The sequence below is a fragment of the Passer montanus genome, unplaced genomic scaffold (assembly GCF_014805655.1).
Source record: "Passer montanus isolate IOZ18808 unplaced genomic scaffold, ASM1480565v1 scaffold5, whole genome shotgun sequence".
Classification (NCBI taxonomy): domain Eukaryota; kingdom Metazoa; phylum Chordata; class Aves; order Passeriformes; family Passeridae; genus Passer; species Passer montanus.
Window position 1 is genome coordinate 17,113,932 of NW_024369929.1, and position 24,435 is coordinate 17,138,366.

Here is a 24,435-nt window from a genome sequence, read left to right on the forward strand (position 1 = left end):
CGTCATCCTGGAGATTTTTAACTTTTGGGAGGAATTCCCGGATTTGGGGCCTGCGAGGTGGCAGAGCCACGTGTGGCAGGGCTGCTCCTCAATTCCTTTATTCCATATTAGAATTCCCGAAATTCCCCCAGGTTTCTTTGGAACCGATGCCGTTGGGAGCTGGATTTCCTTGGTGGGGAGAGCAGGAGTTGGGATAAAATTCCCCAGGATTTGTTCCCTTTGGGGCCTGGATTTTGGGGTTATTTGGCCACATCGATGTCCTGAATTATTCTGAAAAATGGAGCTGCCAGCTGGGCCTGGAAAAGGGAGCTGCCAGCCCTGCTGGTGTCACTGTCGATAATAAAAACAGGGTGAAAAATCTCCTTTTCCGTGCGGATGGACCCTTCTGGCTGCTGCAGCAGCCTGGAATATCCCGGAATACCGAAATATCCATGGATCCTTTCATTTCCATGGATCATCCCCCCCCTGCACCGCTGGAAGCGGCCGAGGCCGGGCCTGGGACGGGATGGGATGGGATGGGGTGGGATGGGATGGGATGGGCTGTCAGCTCCTTCCCCGCTCAGCATTCCAGGATTTCCTGGCGCCGGGCGGAACCGCGGCTGCCAAAGGGTTAAAATTGAACCAGGATTTCCTGGCGCCGGGCGGAACCGCGGCTGCCAAAGGGTTAAAACTGAACCGGACCCGAACCGGGGCTGCCAAAGGGTTAAAACTGAACCGGGGCTGGACCGGGGCTGCCAAAGGCTTAAAACTGAACCGGAGCTCGCAAAGGGTTAAAGCGGAGGTGGCAGCGGGGCTGTGGAAGGGTTAAAGCGGCGGCCGCGGAGCGACACCGGGGTTACCAAGGGGTTAAATCGGGACCGGGGCCGGACCCGAACCGGGGCTCCCAAGGGGTTAAATCGGAACCGGGGCAGTCTGTGGAAGGGTTAAGCGGCCCCGCGGGGGTGGCACCGGGGCTCCCGAAGGGTTAAATCGGGACCGGGGCCGGACCCGAACCGGGGCTCCCGAAGGGTTCGATGGGACCGGGCTGAGCAAGGGTTAAGCGCCTCCTCCTCCTCCTCCTCCTCCTCGCTTCTCCTCCTCCTCCTCCGGCTCCCCGCCCGTCTCCGCCGCTGCTCCCCGCTCCGCCGGCCGCGCCAGCCGCATGCCCGTGCCGAGGTAAGGACCGCGCTCCGCCGCTGCGCTCCCGCAAGGTGCCGGCCCGGCGCGCAGCCTCCCCGCCCGGCCGAGCCTTCCTCCCCCGCCGCCATCCGCGGCTCCAGCGCGGCCCAGCCCCTCCCGCGGCCGCTCCGGCCCCGCAGCTCTGCTGCAGTTTTAACCCTTGGAGGGACGAGCACCCCCGGAGCCGCCCCCGGAGCGGGGCTGCGACCCCAAAGGCGCCGCGCATCGTCCGAGCGCAGCGTCCTCCCCCAAAAACGAGCATCGCCCGCACACCGCGCATCCCCCAAACCGCGCATCCCCCAACCCGCGCATCCCCCAAATCGATCATCCCCCAAACCGCGCATCCCCCGGGCCGAGCATCCCCGATCCGCGCAGCCCCCGGGCCGCGGTCCGGCCCTCCCGTCCCGGGGGTCGCGCATCCCCCGGAGCCCTCCCTAGGCCGCTGCTTCCCGGACCTCTACAGGTGGCTGGAAGGGCGTGGAAAACCTCGGGAATGGCTCCGGGAGCTCGGGGGAGGGGGCGGATGGGGGGGCGCAAATCCCTCCTGGAGCAGCTCCCGGATTCCTGCGGGGAAGGTTTTGCTCCCTGGGGGTTGGTCCCGTCGCTTCCCGTCCCTGATCCCTGGGAACGGACCCCGCTCTCCCATCCCTGACCCCGCTCTCCCATCCCTGACCCCGCTCTCCCATCCCCTGGCTGAGGTTGTGGCCCTGGAGCCATCCCGAGCCCCTGGATCCTGCTGGATTTGGGATTAGGGAGCAAAGGGGCCAATTCCAGAGGAGCTGTGGGATTTGGGATCAAGCCTGGGCCAATTCCAGACCGTGGGATCCCTGGGATTTGGGATCAGGGAGCTCCAAGCCTGTCCCAGCCCGAGGGTGTGGCACAGCCATGACTTTGGGAGGTCACCAGACATTCCAGGGAATCAGCCTTGGGAAAGGTCATGGGGTGGGAAGGGCCTGGAATGACCTCAGTGGGCTCTGGGAATGGGATTGATGATCCCGTAAAAGCCCTGGGCTGTGACACAGTCTGGGAAAGGCTGGAATACTGGGAATGACACGGGGCTGGTGCACTGGGAATGGGAGGCAGCGGGACTGGAGCTGATCCCTCTCCAAATCCGGGACTGGGATGTGGGAATGTCCAAATCACCCCAGTGAGAACAGGGAAAATCCCTCCTTCCCTTTTTTTAACTTAGGAAAAACGTGTGGGATGTCACCAGCTCTGCCTTTGGGGTTGGGTATTCCCAGGTGCCATTCCCAATCCATGCCAGAATCCCTGGAAAAGTGTGTTCCCAGCAATTCCGGAGAGGGATCGATGAGCAGATGAGCAGGCTGGAATTTGGGATATCAATCCACAACTGGGATCAAAAATCCCCAAATTCCCAAATATCCAGGGGTGCAGTTGGAAGCCAGGCTGGGAATTTGGAGCACTCATTCCCGGGGGTTTTTTGGGATGGGAACGGGTTTATCCCACAAAAAGCCCTCAGGGATAGCACCTGCAGCGGGATGGGGAATTTTGTGTGGATTTTCAGGGAATGGATGAGCAAATGGAAAAGTTTTCTGTCTTCTGTCCCAAAAATTCCCTCTGCTCCATCCAAGCTTTCCCTATGGATTTTATCTCCTGCAACATGGATTGATGAAATCCTAAGAAATTCCAGGAGCAGCTTCCTCACCTGGCCCTGCACCGATTCCAGGCCTTTTCCAGGCAAAACTGGGACACAGATCCGGGGAATGTCAGTCCCTGGACATTCCCTGGATGTGGAGAGGGAAAAGGGAAGTGCACAAGGAGCTGTGAGAGGCTTTTCCGGGAGGGATTTGGCTCTCCGGCGTCAGCGTGGATCCGGGAAAAGCTCCGGTGATCCAAAGCTGCAGGGAACGGTGGGATTTGGGGATGGGAATTGTTCCCACAGAAAGGCAGGAAAAGGGGGAGCCCCAGGGAATTTCTGGATCTGCATCCTGCCCCAGCTGCCGGCCTTATCCGGGACAGGAATTTGGGATTCTCCTCCCACTCCGGGGCCGCTTCCCAGCGGAGCTGGAAACCCTGGATAAGCTTTTCCAAAGTTTGTAAATATTCCCAAGCAATTCGTCCTGGGAGGAAAATCCAGCTGAAAATCGGGAGCAGGCCCTAAAGCCAGCACCAAGAGCTTTTCCTGGGATTTGGAGGGCTGGGAAAAGGCTTGGAGGGGGCTGGAATATTTCCTGGATCCATCCCTGTCCCGAGCCACCCCCTCCCTTCCCACGGGAAGGAGCAGCTGGAGCTGCAGCTCCTGGGGGAGTTTGGGACCAGGGGATAAAAATAGGATGGAGCTGGATCCATGGGAATGCTGGGAGAGCCCACACCTCGCTCCGGGAGCTGCCCAAATTCCCTGGAATCGTGGCATGGATACCATGGAATGGCCACTCCAGCTTTTTTTCCCGGTTTCCAGAAGGAATCCGGGATAATTCTTCTGTGCTGTGGAGTCCAGTTTGGTCTCTGTGCCTTGGCAAGGGAAAAGCATCCCAAACGTTGGGAATTGTTATCCCTCAGCCTGGAAACTGTCCCAGGAAGCTGAGGGAAGCGGGATCTGAGGGAGAAGGGGTGTGAGTCAGGATGGGGACAGAAAGAGATTCCTTTGCCATGAGAATGGGAATCCTTGGGAACAGCCAGGTGGGAATATCCAGGTGGGAATTCTGATCAGCGAGGGGCCGGAGAATTTAACCTTGGATCCGGAGCTCCCAGCTCCCACCCATTCCAGAGGCTGCTCCCAAATCCCAAATTAACGAATTACTGGGATCTGGGGGCGTGGTTATTTTGGGAAGAGGGATTTGAAATGATTGGAATTTTTCCTGAAAAACACTGTCGAAAGGAGGATGGTCCAGAGATGATCCCATGGCAAAATCATGGAGCTGGGATCCCAAGGAATGAGAATATCCAAAGGAAATGGAGCCAAACCCAGATTCCAGAGAGGAAATTCCGACTATTCCCTGTCAGGATTAAATAAATGATGCCCTACAGAAGTTCTCCATGGCTGGGAGGTTGGAACGCTGGGATATTCCCAGTGGGAATTCTTGGTGTCCTCTGCCGCCTTGGAAGGGCAGATTTCATGGCTGGAGCAAATGCTGATCCATGGAAAACTGATACCGGATCAATCCGTGGGGAGCTCGATGGAGTGGCTGGGCTGTGTTAGCAGGGAATTGGGATTTGGAGAACACGGATTGATTTCCCGGGAATACGGGATGAAGGCTTCTCGGGGGGGTTGCTAAAAATGGAGCAGCCTGTCCTTGAGAATTCCAAATATTCCAAAGGGGCTCCAGGAGAGCTGGAGAGGGATTTGGGATAAGGGATGGAGGGACAGGACACAGGGAATGGATCCCACTGCCAGAGGACAGGGATTGTGGGGATACTGGGAAGGAATTCCTGCCTGGGAGGGGCCGGGCCGGAATTCCCAGAAGAGCTGTGGCTGCCCCTGGATCCCGGGAAGTGTCCAAGGCCAGGGCTTGGAGCACCTTGGGATAGTGACAGAGAATCCATGGAATGTGGAAGTGGGACATTTCCTGCCTCATTATGTCTTAAAATCCCTTTCCCCTTTCCTTTCCTTTCCTTTCCTTTCCTTTCGTTTCCTTTCCTTTCCTTTCCTTTCCTTTCGTTTCCTTTCCTTTCCTTTCCTTTCCTTTCGTTTCCTTTCCTTTCCTTTCCTTTCCTTTCGTTTCCTTTCCTTTCCTTTCCTTTCCTTTCGTTTCCTTTCCTTTCCTTTCCTTTCCTTTCGTTTCCTTTCCTTTCCTTTCCTTTCCTTTCGTTTCCTTTCCTTTCCTTTCCTTTCCTTTCGTTTCCTTTCCTTTCCTTTCCTTTCCTTTCGTTTCCTTTCCTTTCCTTTCCTTTCCTTTCGTTTCCTTTCCTTTCCTTTCCTTTCCTTTCGTTTCCTTTCCTTTCCTTTCCTTTCCTTTCGTTTCCTTTCCTTTCCTTTCCTTTCCTTTCCCCTTTTTCTTTTTCCCTCATTCCCAAATTCTCCATAAAACTTGGGAAAAGCCTGGCTGGGGTCACCGGTCTTTGGGATCGCTGTGGTTGGGAACAGGGATAAGGAGCCGTTGGAATCTGGGAAAGGAAAATCCCTGTTCCAAGACAAATTCCCCTCATCCGAGGCAACTCCAGCCCTCGGCTTTTTAATGAGTTTTAATTGAGATTCTGTGCAATTAATTGGGATTCCGTGCAATTAACTGGGATTCAAAGGAATTAATTGGGGTTGTTAACGGGGCCTGGCGGGATCGCCAGGATCCGTAACTGACACCCGGCCACCAGCTCATTCCCAACCCCCTTCCCGCTCTTTTCCATGGAATTTTATCAAACCATGAATAGTTCCATTCATCCCGGATTCCTATCTCCCGAGTCATTCCCTAAATCTGGCAGCTCGGGGGAAAAACCATCTCCGGATGGAGGGAGGCAGCTGCTCCGGTGCCCCCCAGATCCGCGGATTCCGGCGCTCCCGGAGCCGTGCCAAGGCCGCTCCCAGAAATCCCGCGCTCCTTTGTTCGTGGCAAAGCCGCTGGCAAAGGCTCCAGCCACGGATCTCCGGCTGGAATGGGGCTGGGAAAAGCTCCGGGAGCAGAAAGGCCATGCCAGGGAAAGGCTGGAGCGGTCAAGGTGGTGTTGGAGAGCGGAAAAATTGGGATAAGTCGGGATAAATTGGGATAAATAAACTGGGAGCTGAGCTGTGGGAGATCCAGTTTGATGGGAAATGTGGGAATGCTGGGAATGGTGGCAGCCACGTCCCTGTATCCAAAGCTTTTCCAACCTCATCTTTTCCAAGCTCATCCAAAATCCAAGGATGTGTGTCCATCCTCTCTATGGATCCAGAATTCTCATGGATGAGCCCTCAGCTCACTCCCACTCATTCCAGCAGGAAAAGTGACTTTTCCCCCTCTCTGACTTCCCAAAAACCCCCTTGGGTTAGGAAAACTCCTGGAATGTTTTTTTCCCTCAAGGAAACAGAATTCCACGGAGCTCAGCCCCATCCCGATGGGATTCCAACTGGGAATTCTCCTCTCTGGAAGCGGTGGTTTCTCCCAGAAACTCCTGCTGTGCAAATCCCAACAAACTATGCAAAATAATGATGGAAAACTGTTGGGAAAATTATGGAAAAATTATGGAAATATCCTCCTGCGCCAAAAGCTTGGGAAGGGCCATGCTCCAGCAAAATTCCCTGTGGTGCATCCTGGGAAGCTGCTGGGATGTTTGGGATAGGGCGGCGCCAGGAGCAGGGATTGCTTGGGTTTGGGAATGGGAATGTCCTAAAAGGCTGAGCCGCATTCCGGGAATGTCCAAGGAGAGCTTGGATGGGACTTGGAGCAATCTGGGATAGGGAAGTGTCCCTGCCCATGGAATGGGATGGGGTTTAAGGTTCATTCCCACCCATTCCAGAATTCCAGGATTCCAGGATTTCCAGGGACGCTGCTTGGCAAAGCCTGGCCCATTGGTGATGCAGGATCCGGATCCCTGTGGATCCCAACCCTTGGAATGCCACCAGGGGCTGGAGTTAATCCCAAAAGCCTCCGGATTTTTATCCCTGTTCCCCAGTTTTGGCGATGCCGCGGTTCAGGATCGATCCCAGCTGGAACTTGGGATCCAAAGGGTTTCCTTCTTTTCCAGGCTCCGGGAGCAGCCCTGATTCCCTGAGCTCCGTGTCCATCCCGGGCAATCCCGAGGGGCCCGACCAGCCCGGGGCCGAGCAGGGCAGGTGAGGATCCCGAGGGACCTGGGGAGGGATGGGAACATTGCTGGGATTGGGTGGGAATCTCCCATCCCATCCCATCCCATCCCATCTCTCCGCTGGAAGCTGGGAATGCGCTTCCATGGTTTTTTATCTGTAGGATTGTTTCAGCTTCCATGGATTTCCTCCCAGAACTTGACCCGTTATCCCAAAAAACCTCTGTGGATCAAACCCGTGGAATGTTCGGTCTTTGTGGGAAGGAGGATGAAGGAAATTAATTAAGGAAATGATGCAGAATGGATGGAAAGATTGGCCAGGGATGAGAATTCCATGCAAGCTCACCCAGAGGGATCTCACTTCCCAGTGGGATTATCCCAACCTCTGGAAAAGGAGTCTCGGGTGAAGAGCAGGGAGCCCCAATTCCCCAAAAATCCAAGGAAAACCTGGGATAAAGCAGGATTTGAGGCACATCCCTTTGGGGCAGGGGAGGGACATCGCGGCCGCTGCTCCGCCGGCTCCCAGAATAACGAGGAAAACAAGGAAAACAGGGAAAAAAGGAAAACAAGGCTCCCTTGCCTTTCTCCGGAGGGTTCCGCTCATGCCGGGAGCCCGAGCACAAGGAAAGGCTTGTCCAGGATTGCCGAGGGTTGGGAAGGGGGGTCGGTGCCATGCCGTGACCTTCAGCCTCCTCCGGCGCTTCCCGGGAAACGGGAATGTGCAGCCTGGAATACTGACTGGACCCTGCTTGTTTTCCTTCCTCCTGTATTGGCGGGTTTGGCCGTTCCTTGGTTTCTGCTGGAAACGTTTGGGAGAAACTTCCCAAAAATGTCGGGGATTTTGGGTTTGAAGCCACCCCAGGGTGCTCATTCCCAGGAATATTTGGAATTTTTTACATGGGAAGGGAGAGCTGTCAGAGGTGCTTGCCAGAGCTTTGGAAAAATCCCAGGAAAAAGAAATTTCCCAGGATAAATAAATGTGCCTGTCCCGTGCAAAGCTGGGGCTTGGAAAGGGATTTTTTTCCAGGCTATCCCAATGTTTCTGCTCCCTGTGGATTTTTTCCCGCAGGTTTTTGATCCTCTCCCACCTGGCACCTCCCTAAGGAGTTTTTTCCCTGTGGGATCCCTTTTCCCTGACAGTTCCATCCCTTTAATTCCCACTTTAAAGTGGCTTTTTCCCCTTTTCCCATTAAAAAGCTGACTTGGGGAAAGGCTGGATTGATGGGATCTTCCCACTGGAGACTTTTCTTGGGATAGATCCAAACTGCTGGATCCTGGCTGGAAAATCCTGTTGGATCCAAGGATTTGTGATGGGATGTGAAACAATTCTGATGGATTAACCCCTGGCTCACGCTCATTCCAATGGAAAATGCAACTTTTCCCCTTCTCCAACTTCCCAAAATGTTGGGGAAAAGCCTGGGATATTTTTTCCCCTCAAGAAAACGGAATTCCAAGGAGCTGGAGGAGGGAAAATTCCCAGGGTGGTGCCCCAGGGCAGCTCCGGGGGCTGGGAATGTTTTGTTCTCCATCTGGAGCTTCCTGCGGTGGGAAGGACTTGGAAAACAGAGTGGGAGGACAACTGGGCTTGCTTCCGGAATTTTTGCTGGAGGAGGAATTTTGGGATTGTTCTCGGCACGTGGGGCCTGGGAAAGTTTGGTTTTCCTCCTCCAGAAGCTTTCCCAGATGGAAAATGATCCAAACTCAGCTCCCTGAGGGTGTCAGGGATGGTTTTTGCATCTTTCCAAGAATTCCATGAGATCCATGGAAACTTGGGAAGCAGCTCCAGGATCCAGGAGGGATGAGGATTCCTGGGAATACCTCAGCTCCGTCCGGCCTCACTTGGAGCTTCTTCCCAGCATTTGGGAAGAGGAGAGGCCATTCCCAGGATTTCTAGGAAGTTGAAATCCTTGAAAAGTTGGACTCCAGGGAAATCCCAGGCTGGAAAAAACCTCAGCTGGGAGATTCCCAGCTGGAATTGTCCCACCTCCCCCATTCCATGGATTCTGTCGCTGTCCCAGGCTGCTCCAAGCCCCATCCAACCTCACCTTGAGCATTCCAAGGATCCAGGGACAGCCTCGGCTTCTCTGGGAATTCCAGCCCAGCCCCTCCCCACTTTCCTAGGGAAGAACTCCTTCCCAAATCCCATAATCCCATTATTTGCACTATAAATCCATGATTTTTATGGAATTCCTTCGTCCTCTAGAAGGACTTTGGCAGCCCTGTGGAATTCTCCAAAAGCGGGAGGAGGAAACGGGATTGGAACCACCAAAATTCCCTGCTGGGGGTCGGATCCCGGCCCTCCGGAGCAGCAGGAAGGGTTGGGGTGTTTTCCCTGGAATTCCTGGGAAATGAATGGAATTTCTTCCTTTCCCTCTCTGCACAGAGCTCCATGAGGGACCTGCACAAGGCTGAGGTGCTGGGGAGCAAGCGCGGCCTGGTGAGTGTCCCGAGCCAGGAATTCCCACCCGGCTGCGACAGAATCCATGGAAAACTCATCCCGAGCCAGCCCAGAGCCCCCCAGGGGCCGGCTCTGCTCCAGAGATCCCTCAGAACGAAGGGAATTCACGGCATTCCCACCCCACATCCCGCATTTCTTTGGAGTTTCCCTCTTGGGTTGGAGCGTCGATCCCATGGCGAGGTTGGATTGGGAATTCCAAACTCAGGACCAGGCTGGGTCAGGAATTCCAGCCCCGTGCCTGGATTGGATTGGGAATTCCAAACTCAGGACCAGGCTGGGTCAGGAATTCCAGCGCCGTGCCTGGGTTGGATTGGGAATTCCAGCCAGCTCCTGCTCCTGATTTTTCCCCTCCCAATGGGAAAAAATCCTGGATTGGGATGGGGAGGTGGCTTTGGAGAGGCTCTCCCGGTGTGTTTTGAGGTTTTCCAGCCTGGATTTCAATCCCAAAAAATTCTAGGATATCAACCCCAAAATATCCCCTGGCTGAAGCTGGGCTGGAACTGGGATCACCCCAAATCCATTCCCAAATGGACCAAATCCTTTGGGATGTGATTCCTGAGGCTCCCAAATCCCCCAGTTCTGATGCTCCCAGGTGTAGATTCCCTGTGGAATCCACCAGAAATTTGGGATCATGGGTGTATCCCAGGAATCCCCCCAGGAATGTGGCACAGCAGTGAGTCCAGAGGGGATTTTTCCCTAAAAAATTCCAAATTTTAATTTTTTTCCCCTGTTTTCTGCACGAAGGAATTGAGGGATGTCCGTGGGGTGGGATTGGGCAGCTCCACCTCCTTCCCGGTGATTCCAGATCCTTGATTTTCCTCTGGAAAAGCAGCTCCTATTTGTGCCCAGCCTTAATGAGCCATTGATACTGGAAATGTCAAACTCCAGCATTCCTGACCTTTCCCATGGAAAAAAAAACTTCCAGGGATGTGGTGGATCCGGAGGGAGGAAAAACAACTCCACGCCCGAGCCTGGGATCGGCTTGGATTTGGGATTTCTACAAAATCCCCAGATTCCTACAAAACTCAGCCTTGTTTTTATCCAGAAAATCCCAGACTGGGAATCTTTGTCACAATGGCAAGAAAACTGGTAATAACGGGATTTGGGAAAGGCTCCGCCTCCTGAATCCCCTTCCTGAAAATCCCGGAGTTTTTCACATTGGATTTCCTTTTCCTAATGATTTTTCCAAGCAAATTCCTCCTTTTTTTCCCCCTGCTACTGAACCAAATCCATCAGAAGAACGAGGGAAGATCTCTTTATTCCCGTTAAAAATCCTCAGGACTTGGAAATGCCATGGTGACAGCACAAAAGGGCAAGGGCACAATTCCAAGGAAAGAAAGGCTGGAAGGGAGGAATTTTTCCTCCCAAAAATTCCAGGTGAAGGCAGGAATTAATTTCTCCGTGAGCTCTGACACCCGGGGCGGATTACTGGGAGCTATTTTTAGGATATCCAGGTTTTTTCGGGATTAGGGCCGGGGCTCTGCCTGTTGTTGTGGCCAGAGCTCCTTTCCCGATTTTTCCCTCGCTCCCGCTGTTTCCAAGACTCCCGAGGGATGAAAGGATCCTTTGAAAAGCCAAACACATGGAGACAAGAGCTGCTCCTGCTGCCGCTCTGGGAAAGGCCGGAGCTGCCAGGAAAGTGGGAAAACGTCCAAGCACGGCTGGGGGGTTGTTCCTGGGTTCTGTTCCCTGTTTTCCAGGCATTGCTATTCCTAGGGAATGAGGGCAGAGCTGGGGATTTACTCCTGGGTCCTTTTCCACCAGGATCAGCTGATGGATGCTTCGGATCCATCCGGAGCTTCCAGGATCAGCTCGTGGATCCTTGGGATCCTGGGCTGCTCCATGCAGGAAAATCGTGGAAAATGGAATATACTGAACGCTCCATCTGTCCCCCTCCTGCCCCAATTCCCGCTCTCCCGCCATCCATTTCCAAGCCATCACATTCCAAGCTGGAATTCCTTTGTCATGTGCACCCAGGCGTGTCCTGGATGAGCATTCCCGCTCCAAAGGGGAGCAGCTGGAATTCTGTGGCTTTCTGAGCCTTTGGGAGCCTTTGCAGCACCGGTGCTGTAGGTTTTTTGGGAATGTTTGTGTTGGAATGGGCCCATCCTGGTGCTTCCATGTCCATGGTAAAAACAGAAGAGCAACCAGGAATGGTTTTTTGGGAATGATTTTTTTTTTTTTGGGAATGCTGAGCCTTCTTTTAATGCCTTTTGGGAGCTATTCCAGCACTGGGAGAATGCTTTCAATTTTTTGGGAATGTTCATGCTGGAATGGGCCCATCCTGATGCTTCCATGTCCATGGTAAGAACACGAGAGCAACCAGGAATGGTGTTTTGGGAATGGTTGTTTTGGGAATGCTGAGCCTTCTTTTTGAGCCTGTTAGGAACAATTCCTTATCCAGGGGATGCTTTCAATTTTTTGGGAACGCTCATGTTGGAATGGGCCCATCCGAATGCTTCCATGTCCATGGTAAAAACACCAGGAGATCAGCCAGGAACGTGGTGGGGTTTTTTTGGGAATGCCGATCCCTGCGTTTCCCCGCAGATGTCATGGCGGCCGCAGTACCGCAGCTCCAAGTTCCGGAATGTTTACGGGAAGGCGGCGAGCCGGGAGCACTGCTTCGACGGAATTCCCATCACCAAGAACGTCCACGACAACCATTTCTGCGCCGTCAACGCGCGCTTCCTCGCCATCGTCACCGAGAGCGCCGGCGGCGGCTCCTTCCTCGTCATCCCGCTGGAGCAGGTGAGATTCCCCACGGGAATTCCCAAAATGGTGCCCAAATCTCCTTTTCCTGGGGTTTCCTCATCATCCCGCTGGAGCAGGTGAGATTCCCAATGGGAATTCCCAAAAAAGCATCCAAATCTCCTTCTCCTGGGGTTTCCTCATCATCCTGCTGGAGCAGGTGAGATTCCCAACAGAAATTCCCACATGGAGCCATCCCAAAGTGTCCAGATCTTTTCCTGGATGGGATTCCCAAAGTGTCCCAATTCCTGCTGCTTTTCCTGGGGTTTCCTCATCATCCTGCTGGAGCAGGTGAGATTCCCGATGGGAATTCCCAAAATGGTGTCCAAATCTCCTTTTCCTGGGGTTTCCTCATCATCCCGCTGGAGCAGGTGAGATTCCCAATGGGATTCCCCAAGCGTTCAAATCCCTGCTGCTTTTCCTGGGGTTTCCTTGTAGCTCCTGGGAATGGGATTCCCATTTGGAGCCATCCCAAAATATCCAAATCCCTGCTGCTTTTCCTGGGGTTTCATGTGGAATTGGTAAATTGGGAAGAATTCAAACATCCCATCAAAGCATTTTTGGAATCTCTCCAGGAGGTTTTTCCATCATTTCGGACCCTGGGAATGTCTCCAGCCTGTCCCATCCCAGTGCCAGGTGCCACTCGGATCCCAGGATTCCAAGGAATCCTCTCCTAATCTCATCCTACTGCTCCTTCCCTTTCTTTGTTTTTTCCAGGGAAGAGCTGGAGGTATGCCAGGGATTTAAGGTTGAACTTTTGGGAAATATTCCTCATCCAGAGGGTGGTTGGGCACTAGAACCGTTCCTTTCCATGGGAAAAGCAGGAATTTTGAGAGGGATTTATCCCTCTCATCCCTGATCCAGGCGGGATCTTCCCCCTCCTCCCTTTTCCATCTCCATCCAAGATTCCCCCTGCTTTTCCCAGGAATTCCCCTGGGATCTGCCCACCTGAAGTTGAAATTCCCATCAATCCAATGGCTGCTCCAGCCGATCCCGTGGGATCCACGGCTCCCAGGAAAAGCGGCAGCGGCAGCGACCTTGAGCCTGGAATTTACCTTGGATAAGGAAAGGGGAGGGGTTTGATGGGAAGAGAATCCGTTAAATTGATATCAAAGGAATTTTTCCAAGGAGGGAGGCCCTGGCACAATTCCCAGGGACGTTGTTGCTTCCTTATCCCTGGAATGTTCAAGGCCAGGTTGGAGCAACCTGGGACATTGGAATGGGATAAAATCCCTTCCCATACAAGCCATTCCTGGATTCTGGGAGTCTCGGATTGCTCCCAAAATTCTGGCACTCACTTGGGCTATTCCTGTATTCCAAGCGGGAATCCACATCCCACCCCTGGGCACCTGCAGCTCTGGGATGCTCCCAGCCTCATTCCCAGGAGGAATTTTGCCATGGCTGAGCTGCATTCCCAAATTCCAGCTGGGAAGGGAAGCTGGGAGAGGGAGGAGCTCTCCCTGGTTTTCTTTCTCTCCATTCCATCATTCCTTCACCCCTTTCCCTGTGCAACATTCCCGCCTCTCCTGAATTCCTCGTTCATTCCGGAGGCAGCTCCAGATGGAAGGAATTCTAATCAGGATTTAATTGCAGAGCACAGCTTGAGCCTCATTAATATTCCCAGGAAAAAAAAACGGGAGCTTTGTCTGAGCACCCGGAGCGCTCCAGCTCCGGCCTCATCCCGGCTCCTTCCTCACAGATCCCAGCTGGAATCGCCATCCACACCCCCTCAATCCCAAATCCTGAGGAGCAGCCCCAAATTCCCAGTGATTCCCACTTTTTTTCCCAGCAAAATCCCAGTGGGATAAAAGCAGGGATGGTGTTCCAAAGGGATCCTCTGAAATCTTGGGATATCCAGCTGGTCAATCCCGCCTGGAGCGGCCCTGGATGCTGGAGGAGTTAATAAATTCCTGATTTTTTTTTTTTATCCGGAGCCTGATTAGCTCATTAAGGAGAAACTCATTTTCCTTGGAAATCAGCAGCTCCCTAATTAATTGTGATCCATAATTAGAAGCTAATGAAGGTAACCCGGATACCGCGGAGCCGCTCCGTGGATTCGCTGCCGTATTTTTGGATCTTTTCCCTGGATTTTGCCCTCAGCAAAGCTCCCGGAATCTGGGCCGGGCCATCTGCTCATCCCAAATCCACATCTCGGGGTTTTCATGGAGCGATCCGAGGGATGTGTGGGCTGGGAAGAGGGAGCTTTGCTCCTCCTTCCTCCCAGATTCCAGAGCCTCGGGATTGGGGATGAGCCTGTCCCCAGCACCAGGATAAAAATATCCCAAGGGAGTGGGCGAAGGATCGGGAAGAGCAGGATTGGCTCCACAGGAATGGGAGAATCCCGGAATCCTGGAATGGTTTGGGTTGGAAAGGACCTTAAAGCTCGTCCCATTCCATGGACAGGACAGGGCTGGATTTGGGATGGGAAAAAGGCTGGATTTGGGATAGGAGAGAGGCTGGATTTGGGATGGGACAGGGACAATTCCCACCATCCCAGGATGCTCCAGGCTCTCTCCAACCTGGCCTTGAGGATTTGATCCTGGAGACCCCTTGGAAAATATTCCTTTCTTTTGAGTCAGGGAACAAAATCCTTGGATGCTGCAATTCCACCAGGAAGCAGCTCGGTGCTGTCACATCCCATCCGTTCTCCTGGAGCCAGGCTGGGAATGTTCCCCGGGAGAAGGGGAGGATCCAGGGAATCCTCAGAGCCCCTTGCAGGCCTAAAGGAGATCTGGGAAAGCTGGAGAGGGATTTGGGATCAGGATTTTGTTGGGATCACCGTGGATCCCTTTGCGGGGAGTCACTTCCATGGAAACTGAGGGATTTTTGATCCCGCTGGGAATGAGGAGTTGTTTTCCAGAGGCACACGATGTTCTCTCCCGACGGGAGTGGCAGCGGGAAGGGGCAGCCTCTGTTTATCCGGAGGAAGCTGAAATCCAAACTCCTGCTCCCGTCACTGCCGGGATTGTGGGAATGGCTGGAATTGGGATGGGGAAAAGGCTGGAATTGGGATGGGAAAGGGGCTGCATTTGGGGTAGGACAGGGCATGGAATTCCCAAACCTCCCCAGCTTCCCTTTCATGCTCCCTTGGGATTTTCCATCCAGGAATGGGATTTTCCTTCTGGGAATTGGATCTTCCATCTGGGAATGGGATGAAGAGGTGCTGCTGGATGAATGCTGCACCCATCCCTGAGGTTTTCCATGTGGGATTGAAGGATGGAGTGGAATGAAAGGATTTTTCCACATTTGTGGAGCTTTCCGGGGAATAAGAGGGTTCAGAAGTGCTCCTGGTTTGTATTTTCCAAGGGAAAAGCAGGTTTGGGAATTTCAGATATTGAAATAATTTATCCAAGATTTCCTGCTGGATGGATTTCTGGGAAAAGTGGAATTCAGCCGTGGCCAGGGCAGAACTGCGCTGCTCCAAGGATGGGAATTAGGGATTTTTCCCATCCCTTGGATTTGGTGCTGATGGATCCGATGGAAAATTCATCCTGGATTTCCATCAGGGAGGGCAATTCCACCCCTCTCATCCCAGGGATGGCTCCGAGTCCACTGGAATTCCTGGGATTCTCTGCACAGATCCTCAGGAGATTCCTCAATCCCATTCCCTGATTCCAAAATCCAGAGGGTTTCCACCCCTCTCCCTGCTGCTATTCCAACCATTCCCAGGGAAAGAATTCCCTCTCCACCCCCCAGTCCCCAAAATTCACAATTTTTCCAAATAATTTTCCCTTTTCCCAACATAACCCAAAGGATTTTCCCTTTTCCATGGCCCACATCCCTTTCCCTGTCCCAGGTTGCTGCAAGCTCATCCAACCCAGCCTGGAGCTGGAGCATTTGGAATTTCCCTCCCAATTTTTGGATTTCCTTCCCAAACTTCGGAATCACCATTTTCCAAGATTCTCCTCCAGAGAGAGGAGAATCTTGCACTGCAGCAAAGGGAGGGGCAGGAGCTGCTGGAAGATTTCCTCCTTCCAGCCTTTTCCGTGGAAAACCTCGGAGCTGCCGGAGCCGGGAGAGCTCCAGGCTGTCCCTGCGGGGCCGGAATCTGGGTCACCGAGCTTCCCTCAGCCGGGGATCAGGGATCCAGGGATTAGGATTCACCTTGGATTAACTCCGGCTGCCGGCAAGGTCCCGCTGAAAAATGGGATAAATGCAGCTGGAATCCTGGATTTTTTAGGGATTTTTCCCTTTTATTGCCTTTATTTTCCCTTTGCCTTTTCCAGGTGCCCTGGGAATGGCACATTCCTTCTCCTTTTCCCACTGTGCACAACCAGTTTGAATCAAAATTCCGGATTTCTTGGGAAGAAGCGATCCCAAAAAACCAAACTCGATGTTGTCCTCTTAAAATCCTGATAAATTTTGGGCAAATCCGTCAAATCTTTTTGGAAAAGGCATTTACTCAGCTGATGCCTCAGAATAAAAGAGGTGGAATTTGAGTTTGTGCTGTTAAAAATTCCATTCACCTGGAATTATGTGGTTTCTGTGGGAATTTCTGCTGCGGACAGGGTGTGAATAAAGTCCTGGAAATGCAAATCGGAAATTTGGGAAAAGTGGGATAAGCCGAGCCTTTGGATAATCGATGGGGGCTGGAATTTTTCATATAACAAAGATGAAACTGGGAATTGCATCCCAGGAATTCACTGGGAGGCAGAACTAAGGAATCACTGACATTCCCGTGTTTCCTCTTCCTTCTCTGTCTCATCTTTGGGAATTTTCCTTCCCAGACTCCTCCCTGCAGCTCGAGGGAGGAAATGAATCCCAAGAAACCTTGGGAGCGACAGCTCTGGAGCCGTTCCTGGCCCTGATCCGACTTCCTGGAGCTGCCGAGGGCAGAATTCCCAGCACGTTCCTTTGTTCCCAATAAACGGAGCCGGGAGCTCGGCACGGGAAAAGTCGGGAAGGAAAATCCATGAAATATTCAGCGGCTGTGCCGAGCTGACCCAGTTATTCCGCACGCTCCGAGCGCCGCTCCGGCACGGAGCCAGCACGGAGCAGGGAAGGACACTGGGGTGGCATCCGGACACGGAGCTTCCTTGGGAATGGAAAAGGTTCCCATCCCGGTGGGAATCTTCCCAGGAGGCTCCGTAAAAGCTTTGGAAATTCCGCATGGAAGGATTCCATCCTGTGGGGTCACGGATTGAGGATTAGCAGTTGTGTGATCCCAGAATCTGGGGCTTGTTCTATGGAGGAGAATCTTGGAAAATGGTGATTCCGAAGTTTGGGAAGGAAATCCAAAATTTGGGAGGGAAATTCCAAATGCTCCAGCTCCCAGGTTGCTCCAAGCTCAGTTGGATGAGCTTGGAGCAACCTGGGAGAGGGAAAGTGATCCTGGGCCATGGCAGAGATTGGGAATGGATCTCTTGGAAGATCTTCCCACCCAAATTGTTCTGGGATTCTGGGACTCACACAGGATCCAATGGCTGAAGGGATTTGGAGCCTCTGGAATCTCTTCCAGTCCTTTCACCCATGGATTTGGATCCTGAAAGGAGACATTTGCATATTGGGAAATCTCCCTCACAGAAAGGGTTTTCCAGCCCTGCCCCCCTTCCCAGAGGGACTGAAATTCCCTGTGGGTGTGGCCCTTGGGGACAAGGATCAGTGCTGGGAATGGTTGGACTCCACGACCTTGGAGCACTTTTCCAACCCCAATATTCCATGATTCCATGAATTCCCACTGAGCTCCTGGCTGTCCTTTCCCTTCTCCATGGAGTCTGGAGAAGCCCCTTCCCATCCATGGATCAGCTGGGAATACTGGGAATATTGGATAAACCAAATCCCTGGCTTGGCCCATCCCAGACCGAGCCGAATCTCCCTTCTAATACTGGGAATATTGGATAAACCAAATCCCAGACCGAGCCGAATCTCCCTTCTCCAACAATTTCCCATCCCTGGAAACACCAATTTCTCCCGAAATTTGATTTTTTTTTCCGATGTTTTCCTTGCTTTTCCACTGCAGACCGGCCGGATCGAGCCGAACTATCCCAAAGTTTGTGGTCACCAGGGAAATGTGCTGGACATCAAGTGGAACCCCTTCATTGATAACATCATCGCCTCCTGCTCCGAGGACACCTCGGTGAGCCGGAATTCCGGGATGCAATTCCCACACCCATCCATCCTCCCCATCCCATTGATTCCCTATTTTGATATTTCCATGGCATTTGTTTTGGGAATGCTGAGGGACAGGAGATCAAAGCCAATCCCAAATCGTGCCCAGCCTGACTCCTGGGCCAGAATTCCCTCTGTTCTTTATTTTCCGGACACAAATCTGGAGGATCCAGAGGGTAATTCCCACGAGGAGCAGCTGAGGGAGCTGGGAATGCTCAGCCTGGAGAAAAATATGATCCAGAGGGAATTCCAGGCTCTCCACAAGTCCCTGACCGGAGGGGGCAGCCAAGGGAGGTCCCAGGGAAGGTTCAGATCAGAAATCTCCAGGGAGACAATGGAAAAGAGGAGCTAAATCCTGGGGAAAACCCCAGTGTTTGTTAGAGCAACTAACCTGGAAAATCTGGGAGTCTTTATCCCAAAGGATCCCCAAATGTGGAGTCTGTAGGGTCAGATTTGGGGTCTTGAAGGAAGGACTGGGAGTCTGGGAATTCAGGATGAGGATTCCAACGCCCTGCCTGGATAACACCATCTACCCTGGCTGGAATTTTCCCAAGGGATCCCAAGGATTCCTTGTTTCTCCTTGAGGAACAATCAGGGCTGATCCTGGAATTCCTGGGCAGGACAGGAATTCAGGGGCGGGAGTTGAGGTGCTCCAAACCCCATTCCAGGTGCGGATCTGGGAGATTCCGGAGGGTGGGCTGAAGCGGAACATGACGGAGGCGGTGCTGGAGCTGTACGGACACAGCCGCCGCGTCGGGCTCGTGGAGTGGCACCCGACCACCAACAACATCCTCTTCAGCGCCGGCTACGACTACAAGGTCGGGCTTCCTGGGAATGCCGTCCCAAAGGGCTTTCCCGGATTTTGGCACGGCTGGGAGTCACCTGTGGGTGGCCAGAGGGGGATCGTGGAAAGCTGGAATGGTTTGGGTTGGAAGGAGCTCAAAGCTCGTCTCGTTCCATGCTTTCCATAGGCCAGGGAGACATTCCATGGACCAGGAACAGCTTCCAAAAACCAGGAACAGCTTCCACAGTTCAAGAACAGTTTCCACAGATGAGGGAGAGCTTCCATAGGCCAGGGAGAGATTCCATGGACCAGGGAGACATTCCAGAGACCAGAAACAGCTTCCATAGGCCAGGGAGACATTCCTTGGATCAGGGAGACATTCCGTAGATAAGGGAGAGCTTCCACAGATCAGGGAGAGCTTCCATAGACCAGGGAGACATTCCATGATTGGGGAGACATTCCATAGACCAGGAACAACTTCTGTATATCAGGGAGAGCTTCCATAGACCAGGAACAGCTGCCAAAAAAACAGGAACAGCTTCCATAAGCCAGGAACATCTTCCACAGACCAGGGAGACATTCTGTGATTGGGGAGACATTCCATGGACCAGGGAGACAGTCCATAGACCAGGAACAGCTTCCACAGGCCGGGGAGACATTCCATGGACCAGGGAGACAGTCCATAGACCAGGAACAGCTTCCATAAGCCAGGGAGGCATTCCATGGAGCAGGAGCAGCTTCCACAGAGCAGGAGCACCTCGCACCATCCCGGGTTGCTCCAAAGGCTGTTCCCGCAGGTGCTGATCTGGAACCTGGACATCGGCGAGCCGGTGAAGATGATCGACTGCCACACGGACGTGATCCTCTGCATGTCCTTCAACACCGACGGCAGCCTCCTGGCCACCACCTGCAAGGACAAGAAGCTGCGCGTGGTGGAGCCGCGCTCCGGGAGGGTCCTGCAGGTGGGATGGGCGCTTGGAATGGGATTTCAGGGAAGGGTCCTATGGAATGTCGGAAAATACCCATCGAGCGCTGTAGGCGCTCCCAGCGGGACGTTTTCCATGCGGTGGAATGCGGGTGCCAGCCTGGCTGTGGAGATGGTGGGGAGGGCTTGGACTCATCCCAAGCAGAGGAGGTCGATTCCATTGTTAATTAAGGATTTGTGAAAAATGTTGGGAATTAAAGGGAAGATGCAGGGGAAGGTCCAGAGTTGGAGACTTTGATTCTGTTCTTAATTAAGGATTTGTGGAAAATGTTGGGAATAAAGGGGAAGGTGCAGGAGGTTTGGAGGAGGACAGTGGGTTCTCCCTGATCCTCGGGAAAATGGGAATTTCTGCTTGCACTAGGGCAGGTGCCGAAGGACAGAGCTGGAATTTCCACAGGATGAGGCTAGGGGAGCAAGGAAAGGGCTTTCCTGGGATGAGAGCTGGATCCAAGGGGAATTCCAGAGCTCACTCCTGTCTTGCAGGAGGCCAGCTGCAAGAACCACCGCGTCAACCGCGTGGTTTTCCTGGGAAGCACCAAACGGCTTCTGACCACGGGCGTGTCCCGCTGGAACACCCGGCAGATCGCCCTCTGGGACCAGGTGGGTGCCGGGATCCTCCTCTGTCCCTGCTGGAATTCCAGCTCCATCCCTGCCAGGATCCTGTTCTGTTCCTACTGGAATTCTGCTCCATCCATGCTGGAATTCCTGCTCCATGCCCACCAGGATCCCTCTCCATCCCTGCCCAGATCCCTGCTCCATCCCTGCTGGAATTCCTTCTCCATGCCTGCTGGGATCCCGTTCAGCACTGCCATCAGGACACAGCTAACACGGGGATTTTCCTGTTTTCCAGGAAGATTTATCCATGCCTTTGATCGAGGAGGAGATCGATGGGCTCTCGGGGCTCCTCTTCCCGTTCTACGACGCTGACACCCACATGCTGTACCTGGCTGGGAAGGTAGGGACGCACGGAGCATCCGGATGTGCCGTTCCCAGAAAAATCTCCCAGCATTGCCCAAGGGATTGGGGCTGGAATTCGGATCCTGGAATGGTTTGTATGGAAAGGGAGCTTCCAACTCATCCAGTTCCACGGATGTCCCTGCTATGGGACACATTCGATCATCCCAGGCTGCTCCAAGTCCTGTCCAACCCAGGATATTCCGGTGATCCAAAGGCAGCCACAGCTTCTCTGGGAATTCCATCCCAGCCCCTCCCCACTCTTGCAGGGAACAATTCCTCCCCAATATCCCCTCCATTCCCGCCTCCTAAATGCTCCTAATCCTACTTTTTTCCACCTTCTCATTTCCAAATCCATTCCCATCCCTCTTCCCTGCTGCTCCAGGGTGACGGCAACATCCGGTACTACGAGATTGGCTCGGAAAAGCCCTACCTGAGTTATCTCATGGAATTCCGCTCGCCAGCTCCGCAGAAAGGACTGGGTAAGGGTGGAGGTGCTGCTGCTCCGCTTCCCAGAGCACGGAAAAGGGGGATGGGGAAGGTGCTGGATTGAATGGCACAAGGAAAAGGGTTTGGATTGGGTTTGGGTTGGGTTTGGAATGGGTTTGGACTGGGGTTTGGATTGGGTTTAGATTGGAATGAGTTTGGGATGGATTTGGATTGGGTTTGGAATGGATTTGGAATGGGTTTGAGTTGGGTTTGGATTGGGATTTTCCAAGCTGGAACTGTGTGGATGGGTGATCCCGGAGCCTCACCAGTTTGGGATTTTCCATGGTGGGAATTGTGTGGATGGCTGATCCCGCTGCTCTCCGCAGGGGTGATGCCAAAGCATGGCCTGGACGTCTCCGCCTGCGAAGTTTTCCGTTTCTACAAACTCATCACCCTCAAGGGGCTCATCGAGCCCATCTCCATGATCGTCCCGAGGCGGGTGAGTCCTGGAATGTGGGAATGAGCAGGATCTGGAATGTCTGAGTGGCTCTAGAGCCATGGATATGCCCAACTTTGGCCAATCCCATGACTGGCTCTGTTCCCATCATCCCTGGAGCTCTCCATCCTTACTCATCCGATGGAATTTCAACCACAAAACAGGAATGTTTTTAGGGAATGTTTCTCCAATGGGTTGGTCTCACTTGAGTTTTGAAAATTTTGGGGAAAATATCTCTTGGATTGGGGTTTTCTGGGAAGCAAATCCAGCTGCTGGTCAGGGCTGGGTGGAGGACATGATCACAGGTTCTCTGCTCAGCCAGCACTTCCCAAATTTCCTCCCTGTGTCCAGAGTTTCCCAACTATCCGGGTGTTTATTCCCTGTGTGGGGGAGGGAATTATTCCTCAATTCCCAGGGAGCGGATTTCCAGATCCCATTGCTCTTCTCTTCCTGTTTTCCCAGTCGGAAACATACCAGGAAGACATTTATCCCATGACTCCGGGGACGGAGCCGGCCCTGACCCCGGACGAGTGGCTCAGTGGGGTCAACAGAGGTAAACCCACCGGGGGGCATCCCAAAAACAGCCGGGATGTGGGAAAGGGCCACCACATCCCGCTGATCCGACGGCTCTCTGCAGATCCCATCCTGGTGTCGCTGAAGGAAGGATACAAGAGGAATTCCAAGATTGTCTTCAAGGCGCCGGCGAGGGAGAAGAAAAGCGTGGTGGTCAACGGGATCGACCTCCTGGAGAACGTCCCTCCCCGCACGGAGAACGAGGTGGGGCGGCCCTGGAGTGGGAATGGGAATGGGAATGGGATCTGGGGATGAACCTGGAAAGGCACCGTGCTGCCAGTCTCCATCCCAACAGAGGCAGGAGTGTGGGATCCCTCCAGGGATGGGAGCCGGGGATCCAGCCCACGACCCTTTCCCATGCTGGACACCTTTCCCAGGGACACCATCCACTATCCCAGGCTGCTCCAGTCTGGCCTTGGACACTTCCAGGGATCCAAGGGCAGCCACAGCTTTGCTGGGAATTCCTTCCCAAAATCCCATCAAAATCTCCCATCCTTCAGTTCAAATCCATCCCTTGTCCCCAAAATCAGCCAAGTTATGGCCCATTCCCATCATGGATCTGGCAAAATCCTGGGATGAGCTGATGTGATCCCAGCAGCTCCATCCCTTCATCTCCATCCTTGTTTTCCAGCTGCTGCGGATGTTCTTCCGGCAGCAGGACGAGATCCGGCGGCTGAAGGACGAGCTCTCGCAGAAGGACATTCGGATCCGGCAGCTGCAGCTGGAGTTAAAGAACTTCCTGAACAGTCCCAAGAACAATTGACTCCAGCGACGTTTTCTAAAGAAATTCCTTTGTTTCTACTCCTGAGTTCCTTGGATCCACTCACCCAGAACACAATTCCGGAGTCCGCGGCTGCCGAGAGCCTGGAATCACGTCCTGCGTGTCTTGTCCGGCACTAATCCCGCTCTAACCCGATTCCTGGGAAAGCCTGGAGGCTCCCAGTAAGTCGGAGCCGTGTCCTGTCCGTTGGGATGAGCCAGCCCGGGGCAGATTCCCGGCAAAGCGCGAAGCTTCCTTGCTATTAATTTTTTTTCCTATGCAAAAATGTGACAGTGGGAGCGGAACTGGAAAAGGGGCGGGAAGTGGGAAGGGCTTGATCGTCAAAGGGGGTTTCCATGTGGGAATCCGGGATCCTTCCCGTGCTGGGAAGCTGGGATCATTCCCATGGGAGCAGGACGGGATCCTTGCTGTGGTGGGAAAGTGGGTCATTTCCACGGTGGGATCCCGGGATCCTTCCCATGATCCTTTCCCATGTTGGGTGCCCAGGACTCTTCCCACAGTGGGATCCTGGGATCCTTGCTGTGGTGGGAAACTGGGATCATTCCCATTATTGTAACTTGGGATCCTTCCTGTAGTGGGAACCTGGGATTCTTCCTGCAGCTGGAGCCTGGGATCTGTCCCAGTCCCCTTTCCCATGGTGAGAATCTGGGATCATTCCGTGGTGGGGAACTGGGATCATTCCATGGGGGAAATTTGGGATCCTTCCCGTGGAGGGATCCGGGGATGTTCCTGGGGGTGCTGCCCCATGGATGGAGCCCAAGGAATGGATCCTGAGGATGGATCCCGAGGGATGCACCTGGAGCTTGCCAGGCTCAGCACTTTGGACAATCCCAGGATTGACGGGATTTGCCCGGAGCACAGGGAATGACACCAAATCCCATTGGTTTTTCCTGGAGATCCCAATTCCCACTCAATCCGAGCTGCTGGAGCTCCCGGCGTTCCCAGCGCGGGTCTGTCCCGTCCGTGTCCCGCGGTCCCTGCTGCGTTCCATGTGCTGTCATTCCCGATTATTTATGCTCCCACGGGATAGTGATGGAATAAAATCTTTTCAGAATACCAGAACCGTGTTCCCGCCTTTCCTTCTCCATCCAGGGGCTGGGGAGATCCCAAGGAAAATTCTTGGATGCGCTCCCAGACCAGGGAGCGGGAGAAGCCGAAGATGGATCCTGGAATCCAGCATGGACCCTCATTCCAACATCCCAACATTTCCAGGATCCAATTCCAGAGGGAGGAAAACACGGAGCGCTGGCCCTTCCCTGGGATCCAGGAGCTCCTTGCTCCCAGCCTG

The 24,435-nt window shown here is 53.6% G+C and overlaps 1 protein-coding gene across 2 annotated transcripts; it reads left to right on the forward strand.

Annotated features, from left to right (window-relative positions):
* Positions 1-1,093: 1,093 nt before the first annotated feature.
* Positions 1,094-24,203, forward strand: CORO2B (coronin 2B). Of its 2 annotated transcripts, XM_039723550.1 has the most exons (14): positions 1,094-1,155; positions 6,775-6,862; positions 9,215-9,268; positions 11,837-12,037; positions 17,997-18,113; positions 18,814-18,963; positions 19,727-19,891; positions 20,398-20,514; positions 20,765-20,869; positions 21,254-21,350; positions 21,684-21,796; positions 22,256-22,346; positions 22,431-22,570; positions 22,998-24,203. In XM_039723550.1, exons 3-14 carry the CDS (start codon positions 9,221-9,223, stop codon positions 23,127-23,129), a joined length of 1,476 nt encoding a protein of 491 aa, XP_039579484.1. In that variant the 5' UTR covers positions 1,094-1,155; positions 6,775-6,862; positions 9,215-9,220; the 3' UTR covers positions 23,130-24,203. The 2 variants fall into 2 exon arrangements, with proteins under 2 accessions (XP_039579484.1, XP_039579486.1); XM_039723552.1 differs by lacking the exon at positions 9,215-9,268.
* Positions 24,204-24,435: the final 232 nt, after the last annotated feature.